Genomic DNA, 27,575 nt, shown 5'->3' on the forward strand with positions numbered 1-27,575 from the left:
CCAGTAGAAGATGTGTAAAACACTCTCCCAGAAAGGTTAGTGAAAAAAAGAAGTCATAGGCCCCTTCTGCACATGCAAAATAATGCGTTTTCAAACCACTTTCACAACTGTTTGTAAGTGGATTTTGCCATTCCGCACAGCTTCAAAGGGCACTGAAAGCAGTTTGAAAGTGCATTATTCTGCGTTTGTAGAATGAGCCATAGACTAGATATAGGGTTTCCACTGCCACTGCCAGGGGAGGGGGGGGGAAGGGTTGCCACATCCAGTTTGGGAAACTCCTGGAGATGGGGATGTAGCCTGAGGTCCTTAAGTGGGGTACAATGCCATAGAATCCATCACCCTTTGAAGCACCTGTTTTCTCCAGGGGTACTGTGCAGTCTGGAGATGAGGTGTAATTCCACAAGACCCGCATTTGGAGGCTGGCATCCCTAGCTAGATGGCTCTCTCATTGGTCTCTAATCCACAATCTATGATGAGGAAAGGAAGAACACTATTCCAAGTGTTTTAAGATAAGCTTGGGCCGTTTCCGCACGGCCATCGAGGCACCTCCAAGCTGGCAAGAATTCTGCTGGCGTGGAGGTGGAGGCCATTCGCATGCAGGCATGCGGACGGCCTCTGGAGAGGCTGGCAGGTGGCTCCGCATGGAGCCGCCTCTTCCCCCCTTCCCTTTCCCATTTACCTCTCGTGTCACCGTCCTGCGGGCCTCCTCAGCCCCGCCCACGCTGCCCTCCGACCTCCAGGGGTCGGAGGACAGCGAGGGAGGGACTTAGGAGGCCAGCAGGACGACGACACGAGAGGTAAATGGGAAAGGGAAGGGGAAACAGCGTGTTCCCGGCGGTGCGGTTCGCACCGCGCGGCCGGGAAGACGCTTTCCCCTCAACAACAACCCTTTAAAGGGTTGTTGTTTAGGGCGGCCTGACACCGCCCTGGGGGAGGGGGAGCACAGTCAGGTCGGCGCTGCTGCATTGCAGCAGCGCCGCCTGTGCGAACGGCGGCCTGGGGGCGGCGTTTTTACCGCCCCCAGGCCGTCGTTTTTGGCCCGTGCGGAAAGGGCCTTAGTTAAGAGAGCTAAGTGGTCTGCTAATTGAATGGCTGGGGCAGAACTTGGGAAGGAAAGGTCAACCACCAGCCTTTTCTTCCTTCAGGAGGCCCAATTTTTCTTAAGCTTTGTGTACATTTGAATCCCACTCTTTCCCCAAGGTACACAGGGCAGCACTGAGGCTCATTCCGCACAAGCAGGATAATGCACTTTCAAACTGCTTTCAGTGCTCTTTGAAGCTGTGCAGAATAGCAAAATCTACTTGCAAACAGTTGCGAAAGTGGTTTGAAAACGCATTATTTTGCTTGTGTGGAAGGGGCCTGAGTTTCGGCTCAGCAGTAACAACTTGCCCGAGAACCAAGGAAGGATTTGAGCTAAACTCAGAATTCCCTAGTGGTTTATCTAGCACATAGGGTGTGATTGCAATGGCCACACTGTAGTAGCAGGGCACAGCTCATTTTAAAACTTTGCCTAGTAGAATGGCATTTTTGCCTGATTTTGGTGCCTTCTCCTTGATATATCAGAAGTGGCACCATTTTCGTATAATTACTTATAATAAATCTCTGCTCCGCTGACTTTTGGTTAAAAAAAAAACTGCTATGAGAGACGGAAAAAAGTCCACTTCAGCTACTATTCATTCTGTGACAAAAACAACAGATGCTTCAGAGCATAAAAACCAAAATTAATATTTTTATAACATGTCTAGCTGTTTAATTACTTCCCGACCTTAAGCAATCTGTACTTAACTTGTGACCCAAACAAATGAGAGTGGATATCTTTCATGGCTTTTTGAGGCTCGCTACTGTGCTTACAAATACAAGCAGGTGCACACACAGATGTGATCTAAATGCTTAATCATTCCAAGGGCCATTTTCACATGACAGTTGGCTTGTACATTAAATGGGTAGCTATCATTCATTTGTTGTAATGAAATCCAAACAGCCTTCTCCTAGCTAGAACATGTGTTTTGAGGGGAATCTACGAACAGTGTACGAACGCTAAAAATGCAATATTTTGTTTCCAAGAAAACAGAGTTTGTCTCATGGCTAGCACACAATGCATATCACACTATGGAGTGCTGTGACTGTATCCAGTTGGATTAGTACAGTGTGCTCTATGCCTATGAAAACAGTTCAGAATCTTCAGTTGGTCCACGATTCTAGACTGTTTGCAGCTGTATCTGTAAGGGAAGTACACATCAGTCTCAGAAGCTCCACATTGACTGATGGTTTGCTTTCAAACCAAATTCACTCCCACTGATTTGAAAGCCAAGTATATTGCCAATTTTCCAACCCTAAATACACATTTTTGGCAGTAACAATTCAGATCCAAACAGTGACACCCTTCTAAATCCACTGAAGACAATGGAGTTAGAAGGATGTAGTCCAATCCAAAGGGAGGAGGAAGCTTCTGGGAGTGGAAGAACCTCATGCCAACACATTTGTCAACACCTCCAGATTCAGGGGCAACCCTTCCAGCAGAGAAAGAAAAAGTGCTGTCGTCCGGCCATTCGGGGGGGGGGGCAAAACTCAGAAGTGGGCTCTGCTGTGGAGTTATGCTGGCATCCAAGTGGATGCCAGTGCAGGAGGGAGGAGACATAACTCCATTAAGCCCTATAGAGGGCTATGATGGATTCCAGGACTTAGCTGCCTTGTAACAGACAGGGTCGGAGCAAGGAAGAACTGCACCCGGGGCACACATGTGCCCTGCGCCCCCACCACGCCCCTGTCATGTCCCTGCCTGCCCCACCCCACCACATCCCTGCCCCTGTGCTTTGAGCACTCCCCTCTTCCTTGACGCTATGCCACTGGTAACAGAGCTAAGCTCCAGCATAAAAGGAGTAACCACAGCAGCTTGTGATTGGCTGGCAGCTAAGGAGCCAGTTTTCAAAGTCAGCTTACAGTCCAGGAAAACTGGGAGGGAGTTCTGAGGGAGAAGGGGTTAAGGAACGGTTGTATAACGGAATTGCTCCATTCTCTTGATGTAAAGTCTACTCTCTGTGAGGGGCAAGTTCTGAGTTCCCAGTAATACAGCAGTGGTACATTAAAACAACAACTGGTTGTTGTTTTTACCTCTGGATGAAATCTACTAACAAATAAGCAGTAAAGGCTTATTAAGGATAGTGGCATTTCACAGAGAAAGGAATGGATTTTATTCTGTAGAGTCACAGAAAGGAGAAAATCATATGCATGCACCTTAGTGTGTTTGGGCATATCTGGGTTCAGACTGTTCTTGGAAGTGGAGAAATCCTGCTAAAACATCTGTTACCCAAGAGTAAAGTAGTCCTCTCAGAAAAGAGAACAGAGAAGAACTGTGTTAACAACTGAAAAACCTTGAAAACACCTGTCTGATTTATTTACTTTTAAAGACCTAAGAAAGCAAACTTCTGAAACAGTATAATTAGCTTTCTTGTACATAGTGCAACATCAGCTTTTTTGTATATAGTGCCTTAATATCAACTTACCTGATTTATTTTACGTTATTTTTGCTTCACCAAATAACTTTGTCAAATAAATCTTATTCTAATTCATCTTTTTAACTTTTTAAAAAATCTCTTGTGCCTGTTTGTTTCTGACCGGGAAAGGTGGTTTTATTTTTAAACAAGCAATAGTCTCTAGCTTACTGGGAGGTGCCTGAAAATCTGAGCTAAAGAAGGCCAATTTATATTTATTTTTAATATGTGCGTGGGAAAACAGTGAATTTACAACAAAATACAACCCTCACACACCGTGTTTTTTCTGCAGAGGTTTTATACAGGGCTGTTCAAAGTCTGCAGAGTTAAGCAGATAAAATTTTGGAGGGAAAACTCTCCTCAGGGCACTTGTGGGCACAGGGTACATCACAAGGGCCTTCCAGGCAGCCAGGGTTTGTGTGTGCGTGTTTGCTGCCTAACAGCACCACCTGAAAGTCCTCAGGAGACAGAACGGTGGCATGGCAGCAGTGTCATCCTCAGCAGCCAGAGTCCTATGGATGGGGCTACCCATTTGGCAGCCTACAAATTTTCAACGAAATGTTCTCTTATTAAAGAATACAGAATGTTTGTTTGCTTTAAAACTAGGCACTAAGTTCAACTGAATGCTACCTTGCAATACAAGTAAAACAGGGAGCTTCTTGTTTAGTCAGTCTTTCTATATACTCACAGATACCTTGTTAACTACAGGACATTTTCATCCCTCTTCAAAGCACAGATCCCATCTTTATTTCCAGTTTATTTATGCTCACCTCTGAAGTACATTGTGAAATCTCTTCTGGAGACATTAATGAAAAAGCATCACACCAAATTTACATTAAAAAACCTGTCAGATTTGTGTATGATTAAGGAATCAGTATTGATACATTTATTAACATGCCTTTCCTAATTGAAAGACACCCTTCTTTGAAAAAACATTTTCTGTGCTCAGCATATTCAGCCTGAACAGTGCTTTACAGAACACAAGAGGTCCCTGCCCTGAGGCACTTACAGTCTGAAACTTGTCATCAAAGGGAAGAAGTGGGGGAAAGAAGGGAAGAAAACTGCAGTTACAAAATGAGTTCAGTTTCACCATAAAATAAAGTTTTGAGAGAAAAAACATAGGCTGAAGCGAACAGAACATTACGTAATATCAATTTCAGTAAAAGGTGCAATATTTACATTTGATATATACATACAGTTAACTGTACTGAAAGGCAAAGCTGCTACTCCAAACTATAAGAAAAGTTTCCTTTTGACTTTTCTGCAAAGTGTGCTTTATTGTGGTCCACCTGTGACCTAGTTAAAACTGATGCTATAAAAATTTTTCCACTTTGCATGAGTCTTGCACCAAAGTGGTCTGGGTTAAATTCTTTCTTGGCAGGGTTCCAAAGAACTCAGTAGGCTTGCACCCAAAGATCACTTGACTTTGCATTTTCAAAGCAAGTTACTAGAAAGGATCGCTTTCCCTGGACCAGACTGCCTGGCTCTCTGGTTCGTTCTTCTACTGGGGGCTCTCTGGAGAATTCTTCTGACAACCTTGTTTGTGTACCCAAACAGCAGAGCTTGGCTAAAATGCTACAACTTCTCAGAAAGTAGACAACGGGGAGGGGGAGGAGACCCGGAGGTTGCTGTGACGCATCTGACAGGAGTTTGCAAGAAAACGACAGTTCTTTTCCCCAGGAGGAATCTTACCTGCAACCTCTGTGCTCTACTAACCAGAAGTGAATTATGAGCCTGCATTTCCCTTCCATCTTTCCCGAACTGCTGTTTTACTTTACAGTTCGGAGTCACCTGACAACAACAGACAGGCATTGCCCAACTGCTGTCCCGGAGTAGTTGGGAAAGACAAGACACCCCGAGCGCGAAAAGTGGGGCTCCGACGCTGTCTGGAAACCGCCCGCCCTCAAAACAAGCCTTCCCTTTCCCCTGCACCAGCGTGGGACCCTCCAGCCCCATCACAGCTCCACAAGCCAAGGGGAGCCTCCTCCCGATTCCGCCCCGGTCCCACTGCATGCCTCGGGCTGCATCCCTTGCAGCTCTCCAAGCGGTCCCCGCTCCCCTTCCAAGGCTGCCCTGTGTAGATCGGGGCTCGGATGCCCAGCGGAGGTCCGCGGGGAGAGCAAGAGACTGAGACAGTACTGACCGGTCGTGGGCACATCGGGCACCAGCTTGAGCGGGCCGATCTGCCGGATCTGAAACGCCGTCCTCACTTCGTGGCAGCTGGGGTTCTTGCCTCCAGAGACCCCGCCGCACAGTCCGGCCGCCGCCGTGGCCAGCAGCAGGAGCCCGAAGCGCCGCCGGCACAAGATCCCAGCGCTCCTGTCACCGGCCATATCCACATGCCCCACCAGGGACGGAGGGCAGTCCGGCGAGCGCAACGCTCACTCACGCACCCCGGGCCGGCGGCAGGCGAGCCCAACTTGCCAGCCAGCAAACTTGCCCGCGCCTCTGCGCTCTTGGGGCTCTGCCCTGCGCGGCGGCGCTTCCTCCCCTCTCCTCCACTCCCCTCCCCTCCCAGCAGCAGCAGAAGCAGCAGCAGCAGCGGGCCAAGTCCGGAGCGGGGTGGGGGGCTCTTCTGGCCCTTGGCAGCCCTCGAGGGGCGCGCGAGAACGCCCCGAGTCGGCCGGAGAAACGCGGGCGCCCCGCAGCCCCTTCCCTTCCCCTGCCGCCAGCGACTGCGGGATTGCCGAAGGTGGTCGCCGTCCTGCCGCCCAGCAGCCTTCAGCGCACAGCCGGGGCTGGGAGGGGAGCAGCCGCCGCTCCGCTCATTGGCTTGCGCTATAATTAGGCTTTACACCGCCGGGGCAAGGGGGTGGGGGGGTCTTCAGGGAGGCTCCTTGCAACGCCGCACCGACACTGCAGACAGCAGGCAAAGTCGTCCAAGTCCGCTACGCTACTGGCACCGGCGGACGGAGAGAGGGGAGGGAGGGGGGAGAGAAGGAGGCGCCGCCGCAGGGCCTCCCGAAGGACTTGGGGCATCCCCTGCTGAGAGTCGCAGGGGAGGGCGGGGAGCAGGTACCGGGCACCAGCCCCTCTCCAGCCCGCCCTGGTCCTCGGAGCCTTTCCTCAGGAGCCTCGCGAAAGGCGCAAACAGTCCTCGGGCTGCCAACCTTTGTCTTTTCCACCGGTGGTTGCAGTGACGGTCGGGGGGGGGGGGGGGGGTCGATCTAAGTGGCGCGACGTTGGGAAAATCTGTGTAAACCCGTCCCTAGAGTGTAGAAACTTATATGCAATTATAGTTCAAAATACGTTTAAAAACACATCCAGTTTCATTGTGTATTTATAAGTTGGTATATATTTCACGTGTGTGTATACACACACGGAGGAGGAGGAGGAGTTTGGATTTATTCCCCACTTTTCTCTCCTGTAAGGAGACTCAAGGTGGCTTACAAACTGCTTTCTCTTCTTCTCCCCACAACAGACACCTTGTGAGATAGGTGGGGCTGAAAAATTTCTGAAGAACCATGACTACCCAAAGATCACCCAGGAGGAATGTAGGAGTGCAAAAACACATCTGGTTTACCAGATAAGCCTCTGACACTCAGGTGGAGGGAAAAAGAGAGACTTGCACTTTTTCTGACAAAAAGTATCAGATCTGCTTGCCACAAATTCAGCAGGTGCAACTTTTCCCTAATATAATGTGGGAAGCTTCACTTCACATGATGAATTTGTGACAGTCATACAGTGGTAGCCCTTTCAGGGCCAGGGTGAGGAGGAGAAAGCCACTTTAGGGTCCACTAATCATAGAACAACATAATTTGAGCCAACTGTTAACTGTTGCTATTTTACTTAACTTTCATAGGGTTGGTTGCTGTACAGAATACAAGATTTAGTAGATAGTCACTGCTAAAAAACAGAGAAAGTTGACAGGGGAAGGTCATAGGTTCACAATCATTTGTATATTAGTGAGCACAACTGTACCCTATGTTACAGATAGCAAACTAGTATATACATTTCAAATTCTACAAATTACAGATTGGGATATACCAGAGGAAGAAGGTGTACAACAGGTCCTTTTCTGCAGCTAGAAAAATTCACCTTGCTGCCAGGGGGCTATGAAGAAGCAGTTTGCTACAGTAGTGAATGTCTGAGACATTTCCAGCAATTATTCTGCCCAAGTAATTGAGTTTCTGTCTGGAAATTCAGCAGTCACCAGCTTCTCTGTGTAAACTCAGCTGTGATTGAGAACTCATTGTATAAATGCAAATAGGCCTTGAGGAAGCACTGTTGATAAGCAGTGAATTGGGGGGGTGGGGGGTGGACATATCTACTTTCCCTGAAAAGAAAGCTGCCATGGTGCACATGCACGTTCTGGGATTTCAACTCAAAACACTTGGGGGATGTCTCCAGCATTCGCAGGGCTTGACTCCTGGTGTTGCTTCACAAACTTATCATTGTTTAGAAATAGATTAGGTACCTCAATGAAGCCAAATTGCACTGTTGGAACTACTGCAATTCTCTTCTGAAGAGACAATTGGGGGGGGGGGATCAAGATGGGGTTACAGCTTTTGCTACCCTTGTTATTTCCGAAGATCAAGGATTTCAGCAATATTTCAATATATATTAGGAAATAACATTTGAGGATGAAGCAAACAAGTAGAATATTTTATCCTACTTTTCTCACACATTGGAGACACAAAGGCCCCTTCCGCACACGCAAAATAATGCGTTTTCAAACCACTTTCACAACTGTTTGCAAGTGGATTTTGCCATTCCGCACAGCTTCAAAGAGCACTGAAAGCAGTTTGAAAGTGCATAATTCTGCATGTGCGGAATGAGCCAAAGTGATTTACCAAAACAAATAAACATAAAAACATGATTTACAAAAAACAATACTCTCCAACAGAACCCTTCAAAAAGCTAATGAACCCCAAGAACTTGAAATGGTAGTGAAGTTATTAAGGTGGTTATTCAGGTGACTAACACATCTTATTAAAAATATCTTATCATGGGAAAAATGAACTCTTAATGGAGAATCAACCTAGTAATTATGACCTGAGCAGTATGCAAAGATCCCGAAATGTTAAAAACTATAATAAAACATAGAAATATTTAAACCTTTTTAAGCTTCATGAAGAACTGTACAGTTATGATTGGCTAAAGGCAGCCAATAGTAGAAAGAGTAGAGAACTGGCCAAAAGCCAGTTATATGGAAGTGTTCACTGACTGATAAATGGGCAAGTGTCCTTGGCCTGAAAGCATCTGAACCACCAAGTCGTTACTTTAACAAATACTATATAGGTCATTTTGTATCAAGGGAATGGTCTGGTGGAAAGAGGACAATTGCTAGACTCATACAATTACCATATCATAGGAAAGGATTGGAAATTTCAGTGAAGTAGGAGCCAAGGGAAGTTTCTATTTCACAAATTGCTCAGCATACTGAAGCATTTGTGAAAGCAAATATCATTCAGAATGCCCTTCCATAAGTCCTCTGCAGGCTTTGTTTTTGGCACTTAATGAATGCTAATGGTAGAGCTTGGCCCCAGCTACTGTTGGATGGACTGTCCTTGGCTCAGTGCAGAACTGACTTGGTGTTTATGAGCTTTTACAGACAGCACTGGGAAAAATAACTTTTGTTTTCTGCGAGGCATGCATCCAATATTGCTGTATGTGGAATTTGGTGCCATGCACATATACGCCAGTATATTGCCCCTGGAAATTCTAGCTTGATTCCTCCCCTCCTCTGCCCCTCATAAATACCCTACCGTACTAGCTGTAAAGTGCCACTTAGAAATTCCATCCACCTCCCAAGAAGCATACTCAGGAACAAGAGAAATATTCAGATTTTGATGGAGAATAGCAACAATATTATGTTGCAAGAAACAATGTAGAGATGCTTTTAAATTTCTTCTCAGATTTTGGTATTCTAAATTATTCAGTCCTCTCTGCAAAGTCAAACATATGGGGATGATCCTGTGAAATATCTAATTCTGCACAGTAAAAACTGTTCTTTCTGTCTAAAGCTTGATTCTTGGATATTATTTCCTTACCAGTCTTTATAAACTGCAAAGGGCCAGACATGGGGTCTGGCCTGACAGTCCCTTGTTTTAGTTCCAAATTTTGTTTCGAGTACCATTCATGTACCATATAGTGTAGCTTTCAATTAAGCTTTCAGAATTAATTTGAGAATTCTCCTATTTAAGAAAAAATCCCAAACCATCAATTTTCAAGCTTGTTCTGACCCACAAGAAGAAGAAGAAGAAGAAGAAGAGGAGGAGGAGGAGGAGGAGGAGGAGGAGGAGGAGGAGGAGGAGTTTGGATTTATATCCCCCTTTGTCTCCTGTAGGAGACTCAAAGGGGCTTACAATCTCCTTTCCCTTCCCCCCTCACAACAAACACCCTGTGAGGTAGGTGGGGCTGAGAGAGCTCCAAGAAGCCGTGACTAGCCCAAGGTCACCCAGCTGGCGTGTGTGGGAGTGTACAGGCTAATCTGAATTCCCCAGATAAGCCTCCACAGCTCAGGCGGCAGAGCTGGGAATCAAACCCGGTCCCTCCAGATTAGATACACGAGCTCTGAGCCTCCTACGCCACTGAAGAGGGAAGAGGGAAGAAAAGCAGTCAAGAACATGCCTGTTATGTAAAAACTTTTGTCTGATCACAACACTGTAATGCCACCTCCATAATATTGAATGATACAATAACTATTGGATCATTTAAATGCAGAAAATATTATACTGAGGACCAAAACATGTATTACACAAGAGATCCGCGATCAATCTTCCTACATTTTCTTTGGTGCAGGATGGCTCATTGTTAGTTCTGTGGCACTCCTATGAACTCAACTCTTTCTCCCCATACTATTTTCATCACAGACATTGTAAATTCATAAATTACAGTTTATTCCAATCATACCTGCCTGTTTCATACTGGGGCTTGGAGGCAGGAGCATTTTTGTTGCATCCTTGGTCCAAATTGCACACAAACCTGTGGAGCCCTGTAGGCCAATGAACGACACTGAATGCTTCTAGGACAGTGATGGCGAATCTATGGCACAGGTGCCAGAGGTGGCACTCGGAGCCTTCTGTGTGGGCACGCGCACACAGAGTTCGTCATGTGGGGTGGAAAATCACACACACACACACCCCACACACACATACATCTAGGCTGGCCTGGGCCACTGAGTATGACGTGCACGCACTGCGGTGAGCAGCAGTGGTGTATCTGTATAGGGACAAGGGGTATCCCTTGTCCCCGGGCGCCACTCTTTTGGTCACATGGGGGGCGCAAAATCGGCCCCCCACATGACCAGGAAGTCCTGCTGTCTCGTCATTTTCGCGTGCTTCGACCCTGTCCAAGGCACACAAAAATGACGAGACAGCAGGACTTCCTGCTGCTTCCAAGCCCCCTCAACCCCGCCAAGGTGGGAAGGGCAGGGGCAGAGCCTGGGGGGCGTTGTGGAGACAATTTGTCTCCAAGCGCCATTTATCCCCGGTACGCCTCTGGTGAGCAGGGAGGACTTGGCTGGCGGCAAGGACGTAGGTAAGGGGGGGGGGTTTCCTCAGGTTCAACTCCCCCCATTCATGTCCGAAGTTCCGCCCCCTCCGTTTGTGGGTTTTCAAAACATTTTAGTGCTTTTTGGTTTTTGGCCTGCAGGGGGTGCATTATTTAGGCTAGCAGCACCAAACTTTCAGGGACTGTTTGGGGGACTCTTCTGATGATACTACCCAGGTTTGGTGAGGTTTGGTTCAGGGGGTCCAAAGTTATGGACTCCCAAAGGGGGTGCCCCCATCCTCCATTGTTTCCAATGGGAGCTAATAGAAGATGGGGGCTACATCTTTGAGGGTCCATAACTTTGGACACCCTGAACCAAACTTCACCAAACCTTGGAGGTATCATTAAGTGGGTCTCTTACTGATACCAACTAAGTTTTGTGAAGTTTGGTCCAGGGGGTCCAAAGCTATGGACTCCCAAAGGGGGTTACCCATCCTCCATTGTTTCCAATGGGAGCTAATAGAAGGCCGTTTCCGCACGGCGTCGATGGGGGTTGGGTCGGCGCATTCCACCCCGACCCAACCTCCCAGGACTGTTCGCACAAACGGTCCCACAAACAGCCGGGAAGATGGTGCCGCGGAGGGCCATCGCCTGGCCGACCCGGCGTGTCTCTGGCCGTCCGGCATGTCGCCAAGGCCTGGAGACACGCCCCCCTGGCCCTGCGCGACTGCTCCAGTGTTGCAGGGCAGGGGGCCTGTCCCCGGGCCTCGGCGATGCGCCGGACAGCCGGAGACAAGGTAAGTGAAGGGTGGAAGGGGGGGGCGCCTTGGAGCTGCTGCCGTTCACACGGCAGCGGCTCCCAGCCGCTGTTTTCTGAAAACCTCACTCCCCGAGCGAGGTTGGAAAATGGCAGCTTCGCGCCAGTTGGGCGGTGTGAGGGTGGCGCGGCTGCAAAGCAGCTGCGCCCCCTGCGCGAATGGCTCCCTGGGGACAACGTTTTTGCTGTCCCCAGGGCGCCATACACCACCCGTGCGGAAAGGGCTGAAGATTAGAAGAAGGAAATTACTATAAACTGTAAAATTCAAATGATACAATAAAAAATTTTTAAAGAAAGGATCCCCTGCTGATAGGAGACACATCCTGAAACATGGACTTAGTGAGAGGCTTCACAGAATGTGCCTTCCTGTCCTACAGTGCCTTTAGTCTCTCAGAATAAAGATAGATAAAATAAGGGGAGAGGGAGCAGAGTTTGGGAGAAAAGGGTAAAATGAAGCAGAAAGAACAACAATCTGCATGGTGTTTTAATTTCTGCAGAAGCCAGAAGAGTCATATAATTTGGTATCGTGATCTTTAAATTAAATAGTTCATTAGATTCAATATGTTCCATGCTTCACTCAGAGAACAATAAAGGGTCAAACCTGCACTAATTTTACCACTGAAATTCCCCATAATGAACACCCACAGCCATTTCACTGTAATCAAATTTCCTGCATCTGACTTTAAAGGTAAATACTCCAAGTGCTTCCAACTTTCTGTACTAGAGGTGCCATAGCCCAGGGCACAAAGAGCACTTCTGGTGGGTAGGTGGGTAGCTGGTGAATACCAGGGGAAGAAAAGACTTATCAGGTTCCATCTTGTGGGGATTTGGCTTAGGACTGCCAACAACCTGGGAAAAACTTGTCCGCCTTATTAAGAGACTTATGTTATTGAATAAGTGATCCTGTTTATCTCTGTGCCATGAAAAGCTTCAACAGTCCATTCCCGCATAAGTTTATGTTAAAGAGGCAAAACATTCTTCTCTGGGATGTTGGCAACACTGTGTTGGCTTTGAACGACCCCAGCAACCACATATCTCATGGTCTTTATTATATGTAGTTTGGTGACTTGAGAAAACCTTATTGGGTATGGCATAAGTTTGAAATTCCATAAACCTCTCAGATGTTTATTTTTCTAGACTAAAAAGTTCAAGACTTTGAAGTCTTTCCTCCCAGCAAAAATGCTCTAACTCCCAATCATCTTGTTTGCTGTTCTGTGTATGATTTTTCAGCTCTAAAATATCCTTTTTGAGACACAGTTACCAGAACTGCACTTATTGCTTGCTTCCTATTTTGTCCCTTGTGGCCTATCACTTCCTTACTAGTCAGTTCCTTTCCAGGACCTACTCAGTGTTTTCTTTCTCTGGTTCCTCCTGCTTCCTTCTTGAAATCTTTGTCTGGATTAGCCCTTTCCCAGCTACCCCTTTTTCCTCTAGAACTCTCTAGCCACATACTACCAATGTGAACATGGAGCAGCCTGCAGCTTCCAGATGATAGTTTAGTATCTTTCCTGAGTTAACTTCTAGAGTGTCTTGTTAGCACCACTCTTTGCAGGCCAGAGGCTGGTGTTGTAATAACTACTTTTACTTCAACTTTTCAGGGTTGCCAATTCTGTGTTGGTTCAGAAATTCCTGGAGATTTAGGGGGTGGAACCTGGCTTGGGAAGATGTGTTTGAAGAGGGGAGGAACCTTGACAGGGTATAATGCCATACAGGTCACTCTCCAAAGCAACCAGTTTCTGAGGGCAAACTGTTGTCTGAAGATCAGTTGTAATTCCAGTAGGTCTCCAGGCTCCACCTTCCAGGAGGTTTCCAGACAACCCACTTGGCAGGAACCTGAGGGTTCTGTTTTCCACCCAGGTGGTGGCATTATGGGACTGGCGAAGCAAAATGGTGCTAGTTGCCACACTGCATATTGTGCTTTAATTCAACATTATCTTTTTTCCTTGCTCTCTTGAGTCATACTTAAAATCAAAATCAGTTTGCCCTCAGAAACTGGTTGCTTTGGAGAGTGACCTGTATGACATTATACCCTGTCAAGGTTCCTCCCCTCTTCAAACACACCTTCCCAAACCAGGTTCCACCCCCTCAATCTCCAGGGAAGAAAGGGAAGAAAATATTTTTGTTCACTACTTTTATGAAAGAGCCATATTAGAGAAAAGTAGATCATGCTTATATTCAGAACACCACATACCACAACATGCTTGTAGAGGAACAGCTAAGTTATTTTTCCTTCAGCAGTAGGTGAAAGTATGCCTAGTTCAAGGAGCCAGATTCTCCACCTGGAAGATATGCCCACATTTTTTTCAACAGTGTAGGGAATGGGTGGGTAGAGGGTCAGGAATTCTGATTTCTAAAATAAAAATCTAATTTCTAAAGTAATTTCTAAAATGAGTTGGGGTTCCTAGCAGAAATGTTAACACCAGGACATCATCAAATGAAGGCATGCAGTAATAGAAATGCATTCCACTTATGTGAGTATACAGGGTCTCAAAATTCAGATACCTGGGTAGGGCCAAGGATGGATCAAGACAGGACACAGCAGCCTGGAGTGGGCAACTGCTTTGGGGGATAGCATCTGCATTTCTTGCAGAAAGTCTCAAACAATTCCCAGCATCTCCAGTTAAAAAAACACGGTAATAGGTGATGTGAAAGACCTCTGTCTCAGAGCCTGGAGAGTCACTGCCCATCTGAGTACACAATAAAGACCGTGATGGACCAAGGGGTCTGATTCAGCATAACACAGCTTCATATGCTTGTGTGATAATATCACCCTCTTCATTGTTTCCGTGACTGGTATGGCAGATACAGTGAGCTAATGTGTTTGCATTTTAGTATGTGGCACAGGACCAGCACAGGGAAATAAATTTAAAATAAATCCTATGTTGTCCTACCACCAGACACACTTGGCCGTGGTTCAGCAAAGTCTATAGTAAACAGTTACAATTGGATAAAGAAAAGATATCCTCTCCATTGAAAAAAAGCTTTAAGGTATGGAAATAGGCAATCAACAGCTTTCATGACATGGAGATAAACAACATCTCAATAAGCTTCTATTAAAGGCACATGAAAGTTTTTCTCCAGGCCATCTGGCATCTCCAGCTACAGTGCCACGGCATACATGCAGACTCTACACAATTTTGAGTGCAGATGTTTGTGAAATGGGATGATGTACAATCTCAGCCATCTCACTCCTTTAAATATGTGCATGTGTGACAAAGTTGGAGCATGTGCAAAATGGAGTGTCTGTCTTTTCAGGTGGCCATGCTGGTTTGGTAAGATTAACATTTTAAAGACCACACTGGTTTTCCCCCACATTCCATGACCTCCTACCTCTGTTTTGTACCCTGAACAAGATTTAGCATCACGCTCCAAACTGCTGAACATGTTGTATGCTGTGAATGTCATGTAGATTTACAGGAATCTACATTTTAGCAATCCAGGGCTCATGTACATTTGGTATTGTCATGTTGTGAACATTAAGCATGTAGGTGCTGGCAGGATGGAGGCCTTCGTGCACCCTGAGATGACAAAAGGCTGACAAGAAAGCACTAAGTGACTTTGTGACAATGATTAGCATAACAAGCTGTGGTTACAACACACCAGCTGCCTGGCCTTTATTAAGGCAAGGAGCTTTTTTATGAAGCCAAAGGAAAAGGAAACAAGCAGAACAAGGGGGGAAACCACTAATGCTAACTTCAAACCTAAGTCAGCACTTCTATAGGCCAAACAAGACATTATAAGCAGATGTGTGCTAACATTCCCCAGAGAGTGAAAATATTTTTTAACTTCAAAACACAGCCTTAAGAGAATGCAGTTAAGAGTACAAGAGTGATGAGGGTGGGAGGAGCTGTGCTTCAATAGTACAACATCTGCTTTGATTGCAGAAGGTCCCAGGTTCAATCCCTGGCATCCCCAGTTAAAAAGGACCAAGCAGAAGGTGAAGTGAATGACCTCTACCTGAGATCCTGGAGATCCTCTGCCAGTCAGTGTAGACAGTGCAAACATTATTTATTTTAACATGTTTTTATGCTCCCTCTTCAGAATCCTGATCAAGACAACTTATAATTAAAAACCACAGTATTTTTAACAAGGCATTTTAAAAGACTTCAATAGACCAAGGGTATGATTCAGTGTAATGCAGCTTCATGAGCACTTTCAGCTGGAGGGACTCTAACTTTTTCTCCATTTCCCCAGTTAGAATCTCTCCCTCCAATTGCTTTCCCCTACTCCTAGGTAGGTAGGAGTGCTGCATGTGTGTGAAAGAGAGACATCCTTTTATGGCTGGCTTTGGAGGTTTTGAAATGTTAAAAACTGCTGGGAAAATAGCACCACATCTACATGCAATGCCCACTTTGACCCCATTAGATTCAGAGGGTTTGAGCCAAACTATAGGTGTTCCATGCAGTGCATTCAAGTTCCCTTTGCTGGGAATACTTCCCATTCTTTCATATTTTATTCAGACAATGCACAGTAACTTCCATTGGAATCCTGTCAAAGAAAGCAAGCAGGATGCATGGGTCTGCTGAATAATTCACTTAATGAATAATGCCTTACTTTAAAATGTATTTTATTCTAGAATACCATTCAGTCAGTTGTGTTTAATAGCCAAATAATGGTTGGTTTCTCTTCCTATTTAATTAAGTAGGCCCTTTGTTTTGGTGTAGCATCACTCAGTACATGACAGTAAACATGCTTTTGCCACACCACATACAAAGAAAATGGCCCATTCTTTAGCATGTGTGTACATGGCCAATGTATCCCTGGCACGCATACCTTTTAGATATACAAGACTAGAAGCATACATTTGCCACATGAACATTCTTCTTATTTAAAGCAAGTTTTCTGCCAGAATGAAACTCAGAGCGAGCATTTAGAACATGCCAAATATCTTCCTAAAGGTAAATACAAGCTTTCAATTGCAGTGGTTTGGAAACAGATTTCTCATACCACAGCAAGTTGGAAACTTTGGTGGCATCCTGTCAAGTATCAGAGCTCTTAACCTGATCATAATATACAACTTGAACTTGTTTGCCTTTACTGGGAATCAGTGAAATCCACAATATTTGGGTTGAGCAGCACACCACTGTCATTCCTTTTCTTATTTACCACCTTAGGTAAAGAAAGGTAATATTGAAGTGTTGTAATAATAATCACAAACATTCTAACATGCCGTGCACAGCCATGCAACCCAACTCGATTTTCAAAACTTAATTTTCAAAAAGTCTCATGTCCAATGAGGCATCTAGGTCAGTTTCCTTCTGACTCTTTACTGTAATTAAAATGCTTCATTCTTCAGTAAAAAGAAAGAAATAAAATTGTCAGATCAGGCAATAAAGGTAGGAAACAGGTAACATTGCAAATTTCTACACGCCTTAATGAGGCTCTGTCTGTTTATGACTTCCAAGTTCGTGTCTTTCCAGGTCCAACAGATACTGCAAGTAGGGATGCTCATTCACTTCTCTGTTTAGAAATGTTCAGGACCTTTTTCATTTTTTTAAATTGAAGTTTATTGGTTAAAAATACATTACATAATATTTAAATAGTAATAATTTCACAAAAACATTACATATAAGAAGAACAAAGAGAAAAGAAAAAAGCAATAAAAACCAAAATAATAAATGAAATACAATTTAAAATATGAAATTGTTGAAGACTTTCACGGCTGGAATCACTTGGGTATTGTGCGGTTCCCAGGCTGTTTGCCAAAACATGTATTTAGTATGGAAAGTCTACTTCCTTCTGTCACAACAACCATCCTCCCACCAGCACAGCTAGATTCAGCACGATGATTCCTACAACCTAGGCATGGCATCCAGTGTGGATTTTCACTGTGATGCCTCAAACGTCAAAGCTTTCAAATTCCCTGATCTCTGAAACCAGAACAAAATGAATTATATGGGGAGAATTGTCGTCTATTCAATAATCTGCATGACAACCAATCTCTGTATTATGTTACCAATGGTCTGGCTCAAGGAAATCATTCTTGCCCATGAATTCCTGGCAACAGAGAGATAAGGATGTTCAGTTTGTCAAAGTAACTCACTAATGAACAGTAAAGGATACAACTGATTGATTTCAGTATAGTTGCTACCCATCTCTCTCTTTAAAGCTCTATTTTCGTGGAATTTAAGGATCCTGATATGCCACTTATTAAACGCATATTTACATGTCAACATTCCATTTCATAGAATAAAGCACAGGAGTTCTTTATCAACAAAGATGAAAAGCCTCAGTAATAAATACATACAACAACTATTACTCCCTTCTTATTCAAGAATGGTATGCCCATTTTAAAATAGTCTTCTGGCTCCGGGAGAAGGGGAAGTATCCTCCCATTGTGTCCAAAGTTGGTGCTTTTGGCATTACTAAGTCTGAAACAGAGTCCAGTAAGCTTTTCACTGCACTTGTCACTGCTTTGCCTTTTTCACAATGGTGCCAACTGCAGAGATCACTGTGGTTTTGGAGCCGCTTGCACTTGTGGTCACTGTGACGACAGCTGGCAGGGTGGCTGTGGTAGTGAGAATGGTGGGCTGAGCTATTGTCGTCACAGGGATGGCAGAATCCCACTTGCTTTTCCTCTTCTGTGCATCTCCACCTGCAGTGCTAGTTGTTGTTGTTGTTGTCGTCGATGAAGCATTTGTTGTCCCCTTCTTAGTACCAGTCACAAACTCAATCTTCGTTCGTTCCTTCTTAGCCTTTTCCAGCTTGTCCATTTCGATTTTCTGTGCTTTTGCTAATGCCTCATAGTAGGAATCCTCAGACCACCCGTGTGGATCAAACATGTCCTTGGGATAATTGGTGCCAAGTTCATCAATTGAACAAAACTGGATCAATTTCTCATAGATACTGGGGTTACGAAACTCTTTCTTCCTCTGGATGATATAGTTCATGTCCATGCCTTCTTTTATCTTCCTCTCATACAGTTTCTGAATCTTGTCCTGCAAGTGGTTGGAACATCTTCCTGTGGGTTCTGGAGGGATTTTGATCTCATCGGGAGACATGTTTCGCACTCGCTCGGAGAAAGAGGCAACTAGTTCCTGAGGATCTCTTTTCTCCATTTCTGAAAAGTCCTTTAGATCACCAGCCTCAGGTTTTTCAGTCTCTGAATCGTCATCTTCCGACTGTTTATTGTTTTCATCATCGTCTTCATCATAACCATCCTCCTCTCCCTCCATCTTACTAAAATCATCTTCTCCATAACCTTCTGACACCAGACCTCCTTTCTCTTCTGGGCCTGCCCCTCGCTCACTGCCTGCCCCGCCGGTTTCACTGCCCGATTCTGGCTCAGAATCCTCAGCATAAACAGCGAGCGAAGAAAGAACGCTTGTCTTCGCTGCCGCCATTTCCCCGTTCTGCATTCTTTATTCGGAACTTTCAGGCGCGCGGGAATGACGTCATGTTGAGCCGGAAAGAGATCCCCATAGCAACAAGGACTAAAATTCTTTTACATTCTCTGAGCTTTCTTCCACTTCCTGGGGGAGCGATGAGAAGGAGAAACACTCTCGGGATTGTTTTATGCGATTAAAAGAGATCATCCTTAACTGGCGCGGCAAGTTAAAACCAAAGTGAACGTCATCAATTCGCGCCCAAAGCAAAACTGACTGAGATATCTTTTGAAAAGTATTTATCTGCCTCTCTCCTCGCCCCCTTCATCCTACTGAATTACTGTTTATAAAATGATGCTGATCCGGAGAGGAATTGAGTTCTATGTGCGCGCAGGATGTGGGAAAAGACGGGGAGAAATATCTGGGATAAACTGGGAATATTTTTGTCCCTGGAGACGAATTGCAAGGAGAATTATTCTTTTTCTTTAATGTGTTACTTTATTTGCTTTAGAAAATACCATGCGGGGGGGAGGGGGTTGGATGCAGCACAGGTTTCAAATAAAGTTGCATAAGAGATTAGGAGAGCTGTTTTCATGCAAGCCTTCATTCTTAACTTTAAGGGGGGGAAATCGGATGGGGTGGCTCTGACCAAAGCAGCCATTCCCTCCAGGGCAGTGATGGCGAACCTTTTTGAGACTGAGTGCCCAAACTGCAACCCAAAACCCACTTATTTATTGCCAAGTGCCAACACGACAATTTAACCTGAACACTGAGATTTTAGTTTAGAAAAATGGTTGGTTCCGAGGAGTGCGTTACTCAGGAGTAAGCTTGGTGGTAGTCGGTGGCTTTGCTTTGAAGCAACCGTGCATCTCTTCCAAAGGGTGAATCACGACCCTAGGAGGGTTTACTCAGAAGCAAGCCCCGTTGCCAGCAACCGAGCTTACTCCAAAGTAAAGGATTGCGCTTTTGTTCTTTGCATGAAAATCAGTGTGGTTTAACAGCGCTTAACAGGGTTACCTACACTGCTTCCCCAAAACTTGGTCTTAGGTTTAATGCTAATAATCGAACCCAGCGGCCCAGGCCAGCCTAGACGTGGGGGGGCCACTCTGTTTGCACATGCCCACAAAGAGGGCTCTGAGTGCCACCTCTGGCACCCGTGCCATAGGTTCGCCACCACTGCTCCAGGGGAACTGATCTCTCATGTCTGGAGATCAGTTGTCATTCCAGGAGATGTGCAGGTCCCATTTGTGCCTCTGCTTTTAGCTTGTGGTATATTTGGTTGAAGGCTGTTATGTTATTTTTATAGCTTTGCAACATTTTGTCATGCTATTAGCCACTGTGAGCCTTAGAACATATACATATTTTAAGTTAATTAATTAATTACATAACTCTGGCTATGCCAGGCTTTAAATTACCTGCAGAGAGGGATAGAGACATATAGTCAGTCCAGGTCTTATTTAGCTGGTTTCTGCTGAGTGGCATGGACTATTGCTGTGTTCCGATTTATGAGTTGGGTCATTTTCTATAATGTGATGATGATTTAGAAATGACCTGGTGGAAAAAATCATTGTTTGATCATGGTGGGGGAGGGTGGCTGCCCGGGGAGGGGGATCAAACTCAGGTTTTGCCTAGGGCTCCAGTTTGCCTAGATACGCCACTGCTGAGTTCCCAGATGCATTCTTTCTCTGCAGCTTGGAAACTACAAGTGCCATCCTGAGAGTTCTTTCCAAACACCAGCATGGCAGCCAGAAGATCTCAGAAGGTTCTGTTGGGATCAAGAAATCACAAACTCCTTACCAATTTCTTTGAAACACCACCTGGAAATATATCATTGCCATCTAATGAGGAATGCTGGCTATAGCCTGATAGCCTGTAGTGTCTGATAGAAACCAATGAATATTCACTCACAAGATAAAGTGCTTTGTAGTACTGATCCTTCTGAGTACCACCAGTGTCTGCTCCTACTGTTAGCATACAGTCTTCCTTTCCTAACCCTGGAAGGCTTTTGAGGAAGCATTTAGCTACAGACCTGATATGCCTCTCCTAGGCTGTTTCCGCACGGCGGCAGAAGGGGTCGGGTCGGCGTAGATGACGCCAACCCGACCCCTCTGGGACCGTTCGCATGAGCTGCGCCGTCGTCAGGGCGACCTACCTGTCCTGCCGCCCTCCAGCATGTCGTCAAGGCCAGGGGACACGCCCCCCCCCTGCCCTGCGCGACCACTCCTGAGTCGCAGGGCAGAGGGGGCGTGTTTCCAGGCCTCGGCGACGCACCAGAGGGCCGCAGGACAGGTTGGTTGCCCAGACATGGGGGGAGGGAAGGCACCGTGGAGCCTTCCCTCCAAGCCGCCGTTTTCCAAAAACCTCGCTGGGCAAGCAAGGTTGGAAAGCGGCGGCTTCACACCGCACGGCGTTTTTGCTGTCCCCAGGCCGCCGTATTCCCCCCGTGCAGAAGGGGCCCTAGTTTCTGGAAGAGATTTCCCCAATTACCTTCTTAGCAACATCAAGAAAAAAAGACATGTATACTATGAAGAAGTGTAAATAACTGTGCTGGCTCAGCAAAGCCCCCTTCCCCCCAGTTTCTTGCAGTTTCCAGGCTTCCCATTAATCCTTGCCCAAAAATAATTTTAACATTTCTGTTTAACACCTGAAAGTCTGGTACTGAATGGAAATTTTTGGTCCTTTTTTCTTCCCCCATAATTGCACAAGTATTTCTAATTAAAACCTGACCATTTCTCCTAAGATCACATCTTTGCAAGGGATTTCCTAGACATCTCGAATATGAAACCTTAGTACCATAAGTTCCATGTAATTCAGTGAGACTAAATAAGTAAATATGTTTTGTATTGTATTGTAAAAGCAATTTTTAAAGTATTGTTTTGCATTGAAGGTGTTCTCTCTAAAGAAGTACGCAAGCAAAATGGTGTGTTTTGCAGCAAACCTTGTTTAGGCTTCAAACGAAAACCAGCTGTGTGGAAACATATTACTAAATATTACTATTATGCTATGTAGACTTTTACACAGGCACCTGTCTGTTTATTTATTTACTTCATTTTGCTGGCATGAGCTGATGGGAATTGTAGTCCATGAACATCTGGAGCATCATAGGTTGGCCAACCCTGATTTATACCCTGTCTTTCTCCCTAGTGGGCTATTGAAATCATTCTTCTTTCTGCAGTTTATCCTCACAACCATCTTGTAGGGCAGGTTAAAGTGAGCATTATGTAGTTTTCTTTTTTAGAAAGTCAAACAGCATGTGGGACACCTTCCCAAGGGAAATGGTTGCCATCTTTTCAATTAGTCACTTATTGTTTCCTTACCATGGCTCCTTGATGTGCAACTGTTCTAGGTAATGGTCATCTCCAGACTATGGAAAATCTTCACCTGCTAATTTCTGCAAATCAGCTTGCTTGTAGAGGAACAGCTCCTTTGGTTAATGCTGATGGTCACTAACCTTTCCCATGTTCTCTCCTCCCAGCAGTTCTTCCTAATCCTAGAAAAGTTTATTTCTGGGGCTAACAGCCATGGAGTTCGGGAGTTTGTAATAGGGAGAGAGCATAGAACCCCTTTTCTGTCTTTTTAATCACACACTGAATAGAAGAAAGAGGAAAGGGTGATTTCATCACTTTCCCTTTCCTACAAAGCACTGCAAAGTACTTTAGCTCGTACTAATTGGTTCTTATTGGAGACTACAGGCCAGCAGGCTGCAGCCAGCATTCCTCATTAGATGGTGTGGATGCATTTCCTTCTGGGGCCTCAAAGAGGGGCTATGGCTGACTGGCATGCAGAAAGTCCTATGCTGAATTCCCAACATTGCCGATATAGAGCAGGCTGTATGTGAAGGATGCCACTCTGAGACTCTGGAAAGCCATTGCCCATCTGAGTAGACAATACTGACCAAGAGCCTGATACAGTATCAGGCAGCTTCATGTGGTCATGCAATCACACATGACCCACAGCAGCCAATTTGAAGTCCTAACTCCCTGAAATCCTTCCTTTCCTTTATTTTCTCTTTTTAGGAATTTGGAGTCTGGTTCAATCAATTCCATTTTGATTACTAGAGAAATCCAAAAAGAAAAGCAGCAAGAAGGGAGGACCTAGAAAATTTTATTCTGCAGATGCTCAGACAATCATGGGTTCCCCAAACCTTCCTACCATTCTGCTAGAGCCAGGGGAAAATCTATGGCAAATAGCACCTGCAGCAAGCACTGAAAACCCTTCTCCCTCCACTGCATCTAGGCCAAGCCCAGCATTCAACTGCAGGCTTGACCTGACTGGGTCCAGGTTTATACTGCTGACTCCGCTGCCCAAGTCCATCTGACTTCAGAAGTGGAGCTTCAGGGGTGAAGCCAATAATATAAAGCCGGACCTGGCCATGCTGAGCCCAGGCAGCTTTAAACAGTGGGCTCGAAGCCTTCAGTTTAAAGCTGGACCCAGCCAGGCTGAGCCCAGCATCAAGCTGTGGACTCTGTCTCAAAGTTTATCTAAACCTTGGAGGTGGAGCCATTTAGGATGGAGTGGAGTTCTTGATGGAGAGGGTCCCAATGCTCAGACTGCCCCACCTTAGATATGGCTCTAGCTAGAGTACACTGCATCAAAAAGAAAAAAAATCTTGCAAGGGCTGAAATTACAAAAGAGTGCTTCAAAGTATAATAGAAACTTATGAACAAATGGCTAAGAGGAATGAAAAATATATTCTTTTTTGACAGAGAAGAAGAAAACCAGAGGCATTAATGGCTAACAAACTGAATTTTAGAAGAATAAACTCCACTCCGCACAACAATGTTTCCACGCTCTGAAAGCCTCAACAGATAAACAGACTTAACTAGTCCACACCTTTTATCCCTTTCTTCTGGGGCATAAAATAGCTCCAGCTCGGGCATTTTTGATCTGGAAAACAGCACAGGAAGAACAGTTAGATCCCCTTTCCAGCCTTTTGACCTTGGTCCATACTACCCCTCCCCCAACACAGCTGCTTCTTGCATCTCAGTTACACATCTAGGAATTCCCCTCAGACCGATGAGTGAAGATGAACTGATTGATCTTCTCTCTCTTCATCATCATCATGGCCCTTGCTCTTGTTTAGTGGACTTTCCTCATCATGCCTTTACTGTCCGATCTGTCTCACTGAGAAGCAGGAAAGAGGCTGGCTGTCCAATCCTAAGGCTACCCCCTTTGGAGCTCAGTGATGAGTTTAGAAGAGTGTAATTCCATTTTGGAAGGCACTAGAAATGCAATTATCAAGCCTCTCTCCAGCACAAAGAAAGGATAGGTATATGTGTTTTTCCCATTTCCTTCTGCTTGGTTATTCTGGCACAAATTATGTCTCTGTGAATTCATAAATACACAATACAATTACACCATAGCATGGGGGGGGGGGGGAGGAACTGCCGTTTTTCCTTGCCTTGTTTACTAGTTTCCACACAGATACATATGTGTACATGCATAAGAGGATGGTTCCCCCCCTAGTTGCTTCTCTTGGACCATTTTCAGTGATGTGGTATTTCCATGTGAATATGAGACGATGCCATCAGAATCAGGGCAGGAAGCAGCTAAGCACACTTCCATTGTGCCTAGGTCCAACTCAGCTGAGATTCCCCTCACTCTAAGGAAAATTTATACTAAATGTAATTTGTTTGTTTTTTTAAAAAAAATCCTGTGAACTGCCCTACAGCATGCCAAAATATTATTGATGATAATCATAAACAAAGAATACGCAAACTGTGGCACCATAAATGAATGTACTCTCCCCCCCCCCCTTTCCCCTGTGTGTAAGAGATAGAAGATGAGCTCTGAGAATGAAATCTAATGTGTTCCAATAAGGACTAGATATATCACAGGTAGATTATCCAAAATCTTGGCCTGGGATAAAGTCGGCAATCTTCTTTACTTAAGAGGAAATGAAATTCAGCGGCAATGGATGAGTCATCCTGAAGCATATCAACTTTCTTTCTGCTGCCAGAAAAAAAATGGCTACCCGCACAGTATTTTCTCTGTGTTTCCAAAGTAAAGATATATTCATAAACTCTATCAAAGAATGAGGCAGACAGCAAGGGGATTTATAGGGCAATTGAACAGAAATTGAGATGTTGTCTGTGTACAGGCAATATGAGAAATCTGTTACTGTTCTTTTCCAGTGGCAGAAAAGCATAACCTAAGATTTGCCTCGTAGTCGCTCTTGCAGGAAATAGCTTTTTCTGGTTCTCATGATTATAATAAAGTAGTGTCAGGTTAATGTTGAAGACCATGACAAATGGCTATCTTGAACAGAACCAAAACTGAACCAATATCCTTTTTAAAATGTCAATATGTCACAACTCTGTTTTGTTTTGGTTTTTTGTTCAGTATGACTGGTATTGTTTCTTCAACCATCAGAGCCAAGTTGTTCTCTGTAACTTGACCCAACTGCTGTAAGTCTTTGGTTTATTTCTACATTTTCCTACAAGCACCTCCAATCCAGTATTCCTTTTAGACAGCCAAGGAACTATGTATCAACTCCTTTCTGTGGAAGCAAATTCTAGAGCAAGTCTGAAATTGATCTAGTTCTAATATAGCACTGAACCCAGAGATGGAATCCAGCAGGTTCTCACAGGTTCCCGAGAGTAGGTTACTAATTATTTGTGTGTGCCGAGAGTGGGTTACTAATTGGTGATTTTGCCACGTCATTTTTGCCTTAGTTATGCCCCTCCTCTCAGCAGTAGTGCGCAGAACTTGAAGCAGTCTAGTAGGAGGTGCACCGGCGTGCGTGGCAGCCTGCGCCTGCATGCATTCGTTTCCCGCCCAAGGACCGGCGCAGCAGCTGTATCCTTGCCACAGCCCCGCCCAGGAATGCCCCGCCCCTGGAATGCCCGGCCACGCCCCCATCGTGCCCCGCCCAGCCCCATTGGCGCTACACCACAGTTTGAATCCCACCACCATGGGAACCTGTTACTAAAATTTTTGGATCCCACCACTGACTGAACCTCATTGTATCAAGCACTATAGGTGCTTGGGAAGAGGGTTTGGTTGTTGAGTCACAGTTGACTTATGGTGACTCCTTAGTGTTTTCAAGAGAAGAGACATTAAGAGGTGATTTGTCATTGTTTGTCTCCATGTCACAACTCTGGTATTCTTTGGAGGTCTCTTATCCAAATGCTACTCAGGGTTAGGGGCTGAGAGTGTGTGACTGGCCCAAGGTCACCAAGTAAGCTTCCATAAAGTCCCAGTAAGACACTTTAACCACTTTTTACTATTAACTGTTGCTGCTTTTAATGTTTTTATTTACCTTATATTATTGCTTTTACCTGTTGTACACCGCCCAGAGCCCTTCGGGGATGGGGCGGTATAAAAGTTTCAAAAATAAATAAATAAATAAATAAATATTGCATGCTGGCTCTTCAGGGAGAAGTATGCATGCTGGATACAAATTTGTTAATTTTGGGACTGCAATTTCCATTGTTACCTTCATGCAGTACGTTTATTAAGTGGCATGTGAATCAGAGAACATGAACAACTTCTCGCCTTTGGGTAAACTGAGCTACTTGCCCCGCTGCTTGCTTGTTCAGTGCCTTCAGTCAGAATGTCACCTACAGACTACCATCCTTTCCAATTATTAGCAGCACTATCCGTGTTGGGGTTATCAGCTGCTTTCTTATTCTGAAGAATTAGGAGTAAATAGACCAGGAAGAGCTTTAAGGTGCTGAGGTCAGCGACAAATAGTCCTCTCCTAAGCAGAGTGTCACACTTCCAAACCCATTCAGTGATTTCAATGGATGATGAAGGATCAGCTTTTGATTTATGGCACTTAGTTTTGTTACACCTTGAAATGGAAAGTATTTGACTTGGGGAAGAATTTGGGAAGTACATTTTAAGGGTATATGTACAATTATTTGCAGGTTGTGTGTTTCTGTCCTACTGCACTGAAACGCATACTTAGGTACACTTTTGCTTAAAATGTTAAAAAAAGGGACAAACTGCCCCCACGCTAAGCCAAATTAATTTTCCCATCTCTTGTTCACAGATGTGATCTTATCCTAAAGAGAAGCTGGAGAGAGTGTCCTGCAGAGGTTGGAATGCAGCTGTGGTTTGCTTTGACTTTCTGTAGGGAAAGCCTCTTGTTTGCGGGGGGCGGGGGGGGGGGGAGAGCAACTGCTAGAAAAGTTTTGCCTGTCATTTATTACATATAACCAGTAATGACCAATGCTGCACTCACTGTTTTATACTCATTTGGGACTATTGAAAAAGGGTTGAATTCGACTGGGCAAGCAATTTTTGCCAATAATCTTTATTTTGCCGTCGTTAAACTGATAGATTAGAAACTGGAAACCCAATTTCAGATCCAAACTCTGACAGGAAGATTGAGCCCATCCCCTTCTCCTTCAGCCTAATGTATCTCACAGAGTTGTTGTGAGGGTAAAATGGCAGAGGGGAGATCTTTGGAGGAAAACAGGATGAAAATATAGTACATAAATACATTGATATAATTTGACAAATTTGAACTGTTAATGTTTTTGTGAACATGTTTGCTTCTGC

The 27,575-nt window shown here is 45.0% G+C and overlaps 2 protein-coding genes across 3 annotated transcripts in view; both read right to left on the minus strand.

The window, feature by feature from the left end:
- The window catches only part of LOC125437584 (glypican-5-like), a 495,530-nt gene extending 489,215 nt beyond the window's left edge, over window positions 1–6,315 (minus strand). For both annotated transcript variants that reach the window (XM_048505298.1, XM_048505297.1), the window contains exon 1: window positions 5,635–6,315. In XM_048505298.1, coding sequence (XP_048361255.1) covers window positions 5,635–5,824 — 190 coding nt within the window. In that variant the 5' untranslated portion in view covers window positions 5,825–6,315. The remainder of the gene's footprint in view (window positions 1–5,634) is intronic.
- A 10,996-nt stretch (window positions 6,316–17,311) lies between these two features.
- On the minus strand, window positions 17,312–19,119 carry LOC125437585 (SAP30-binding protein-like). Its single transcript, XM_048505299.1, has one exon. It carries the CDS (start codon window positions 19,098–19,100, stop codon window positions 18,150–18,152), a length of 951 nt encoding a protein of 316 aa, XP_048361256.1. The 5' UTR covers window positions 19,101–19,119; the 3' UTR covers window positions 17,312–18,149.
- Between the last annotated feature and the right edge of the window lie 8,456 nt (window positions 19,120–27,575).

Source organism: Sphaerodactylus townsendi, linkage group LG08 (assembly GCF_021028975.2).
Source record: "Sphaerodactylus townsendi isolate TG3544 linkage group LG08, MPM_Stown_v2.3, whole genome shotgun sequence".
NCBI classification, from domain to species: Eukaryota; Metazoa; Chordata; class Lepidosauria; order Squamata; family Sphaerodactylidae; genus Sphaerodactylus; species Sphaerodactylus townsendi.

Excerpts from the sequence above, each read along its gene's own strand:
- LOC125437585 (XM_048505299.1), bottom strand. The coding sequence starts at position 19,100 with ATGCAGAACGGGGAAATGGCGGCAGCGAAGACAAGCGTTCTTTCTTCG.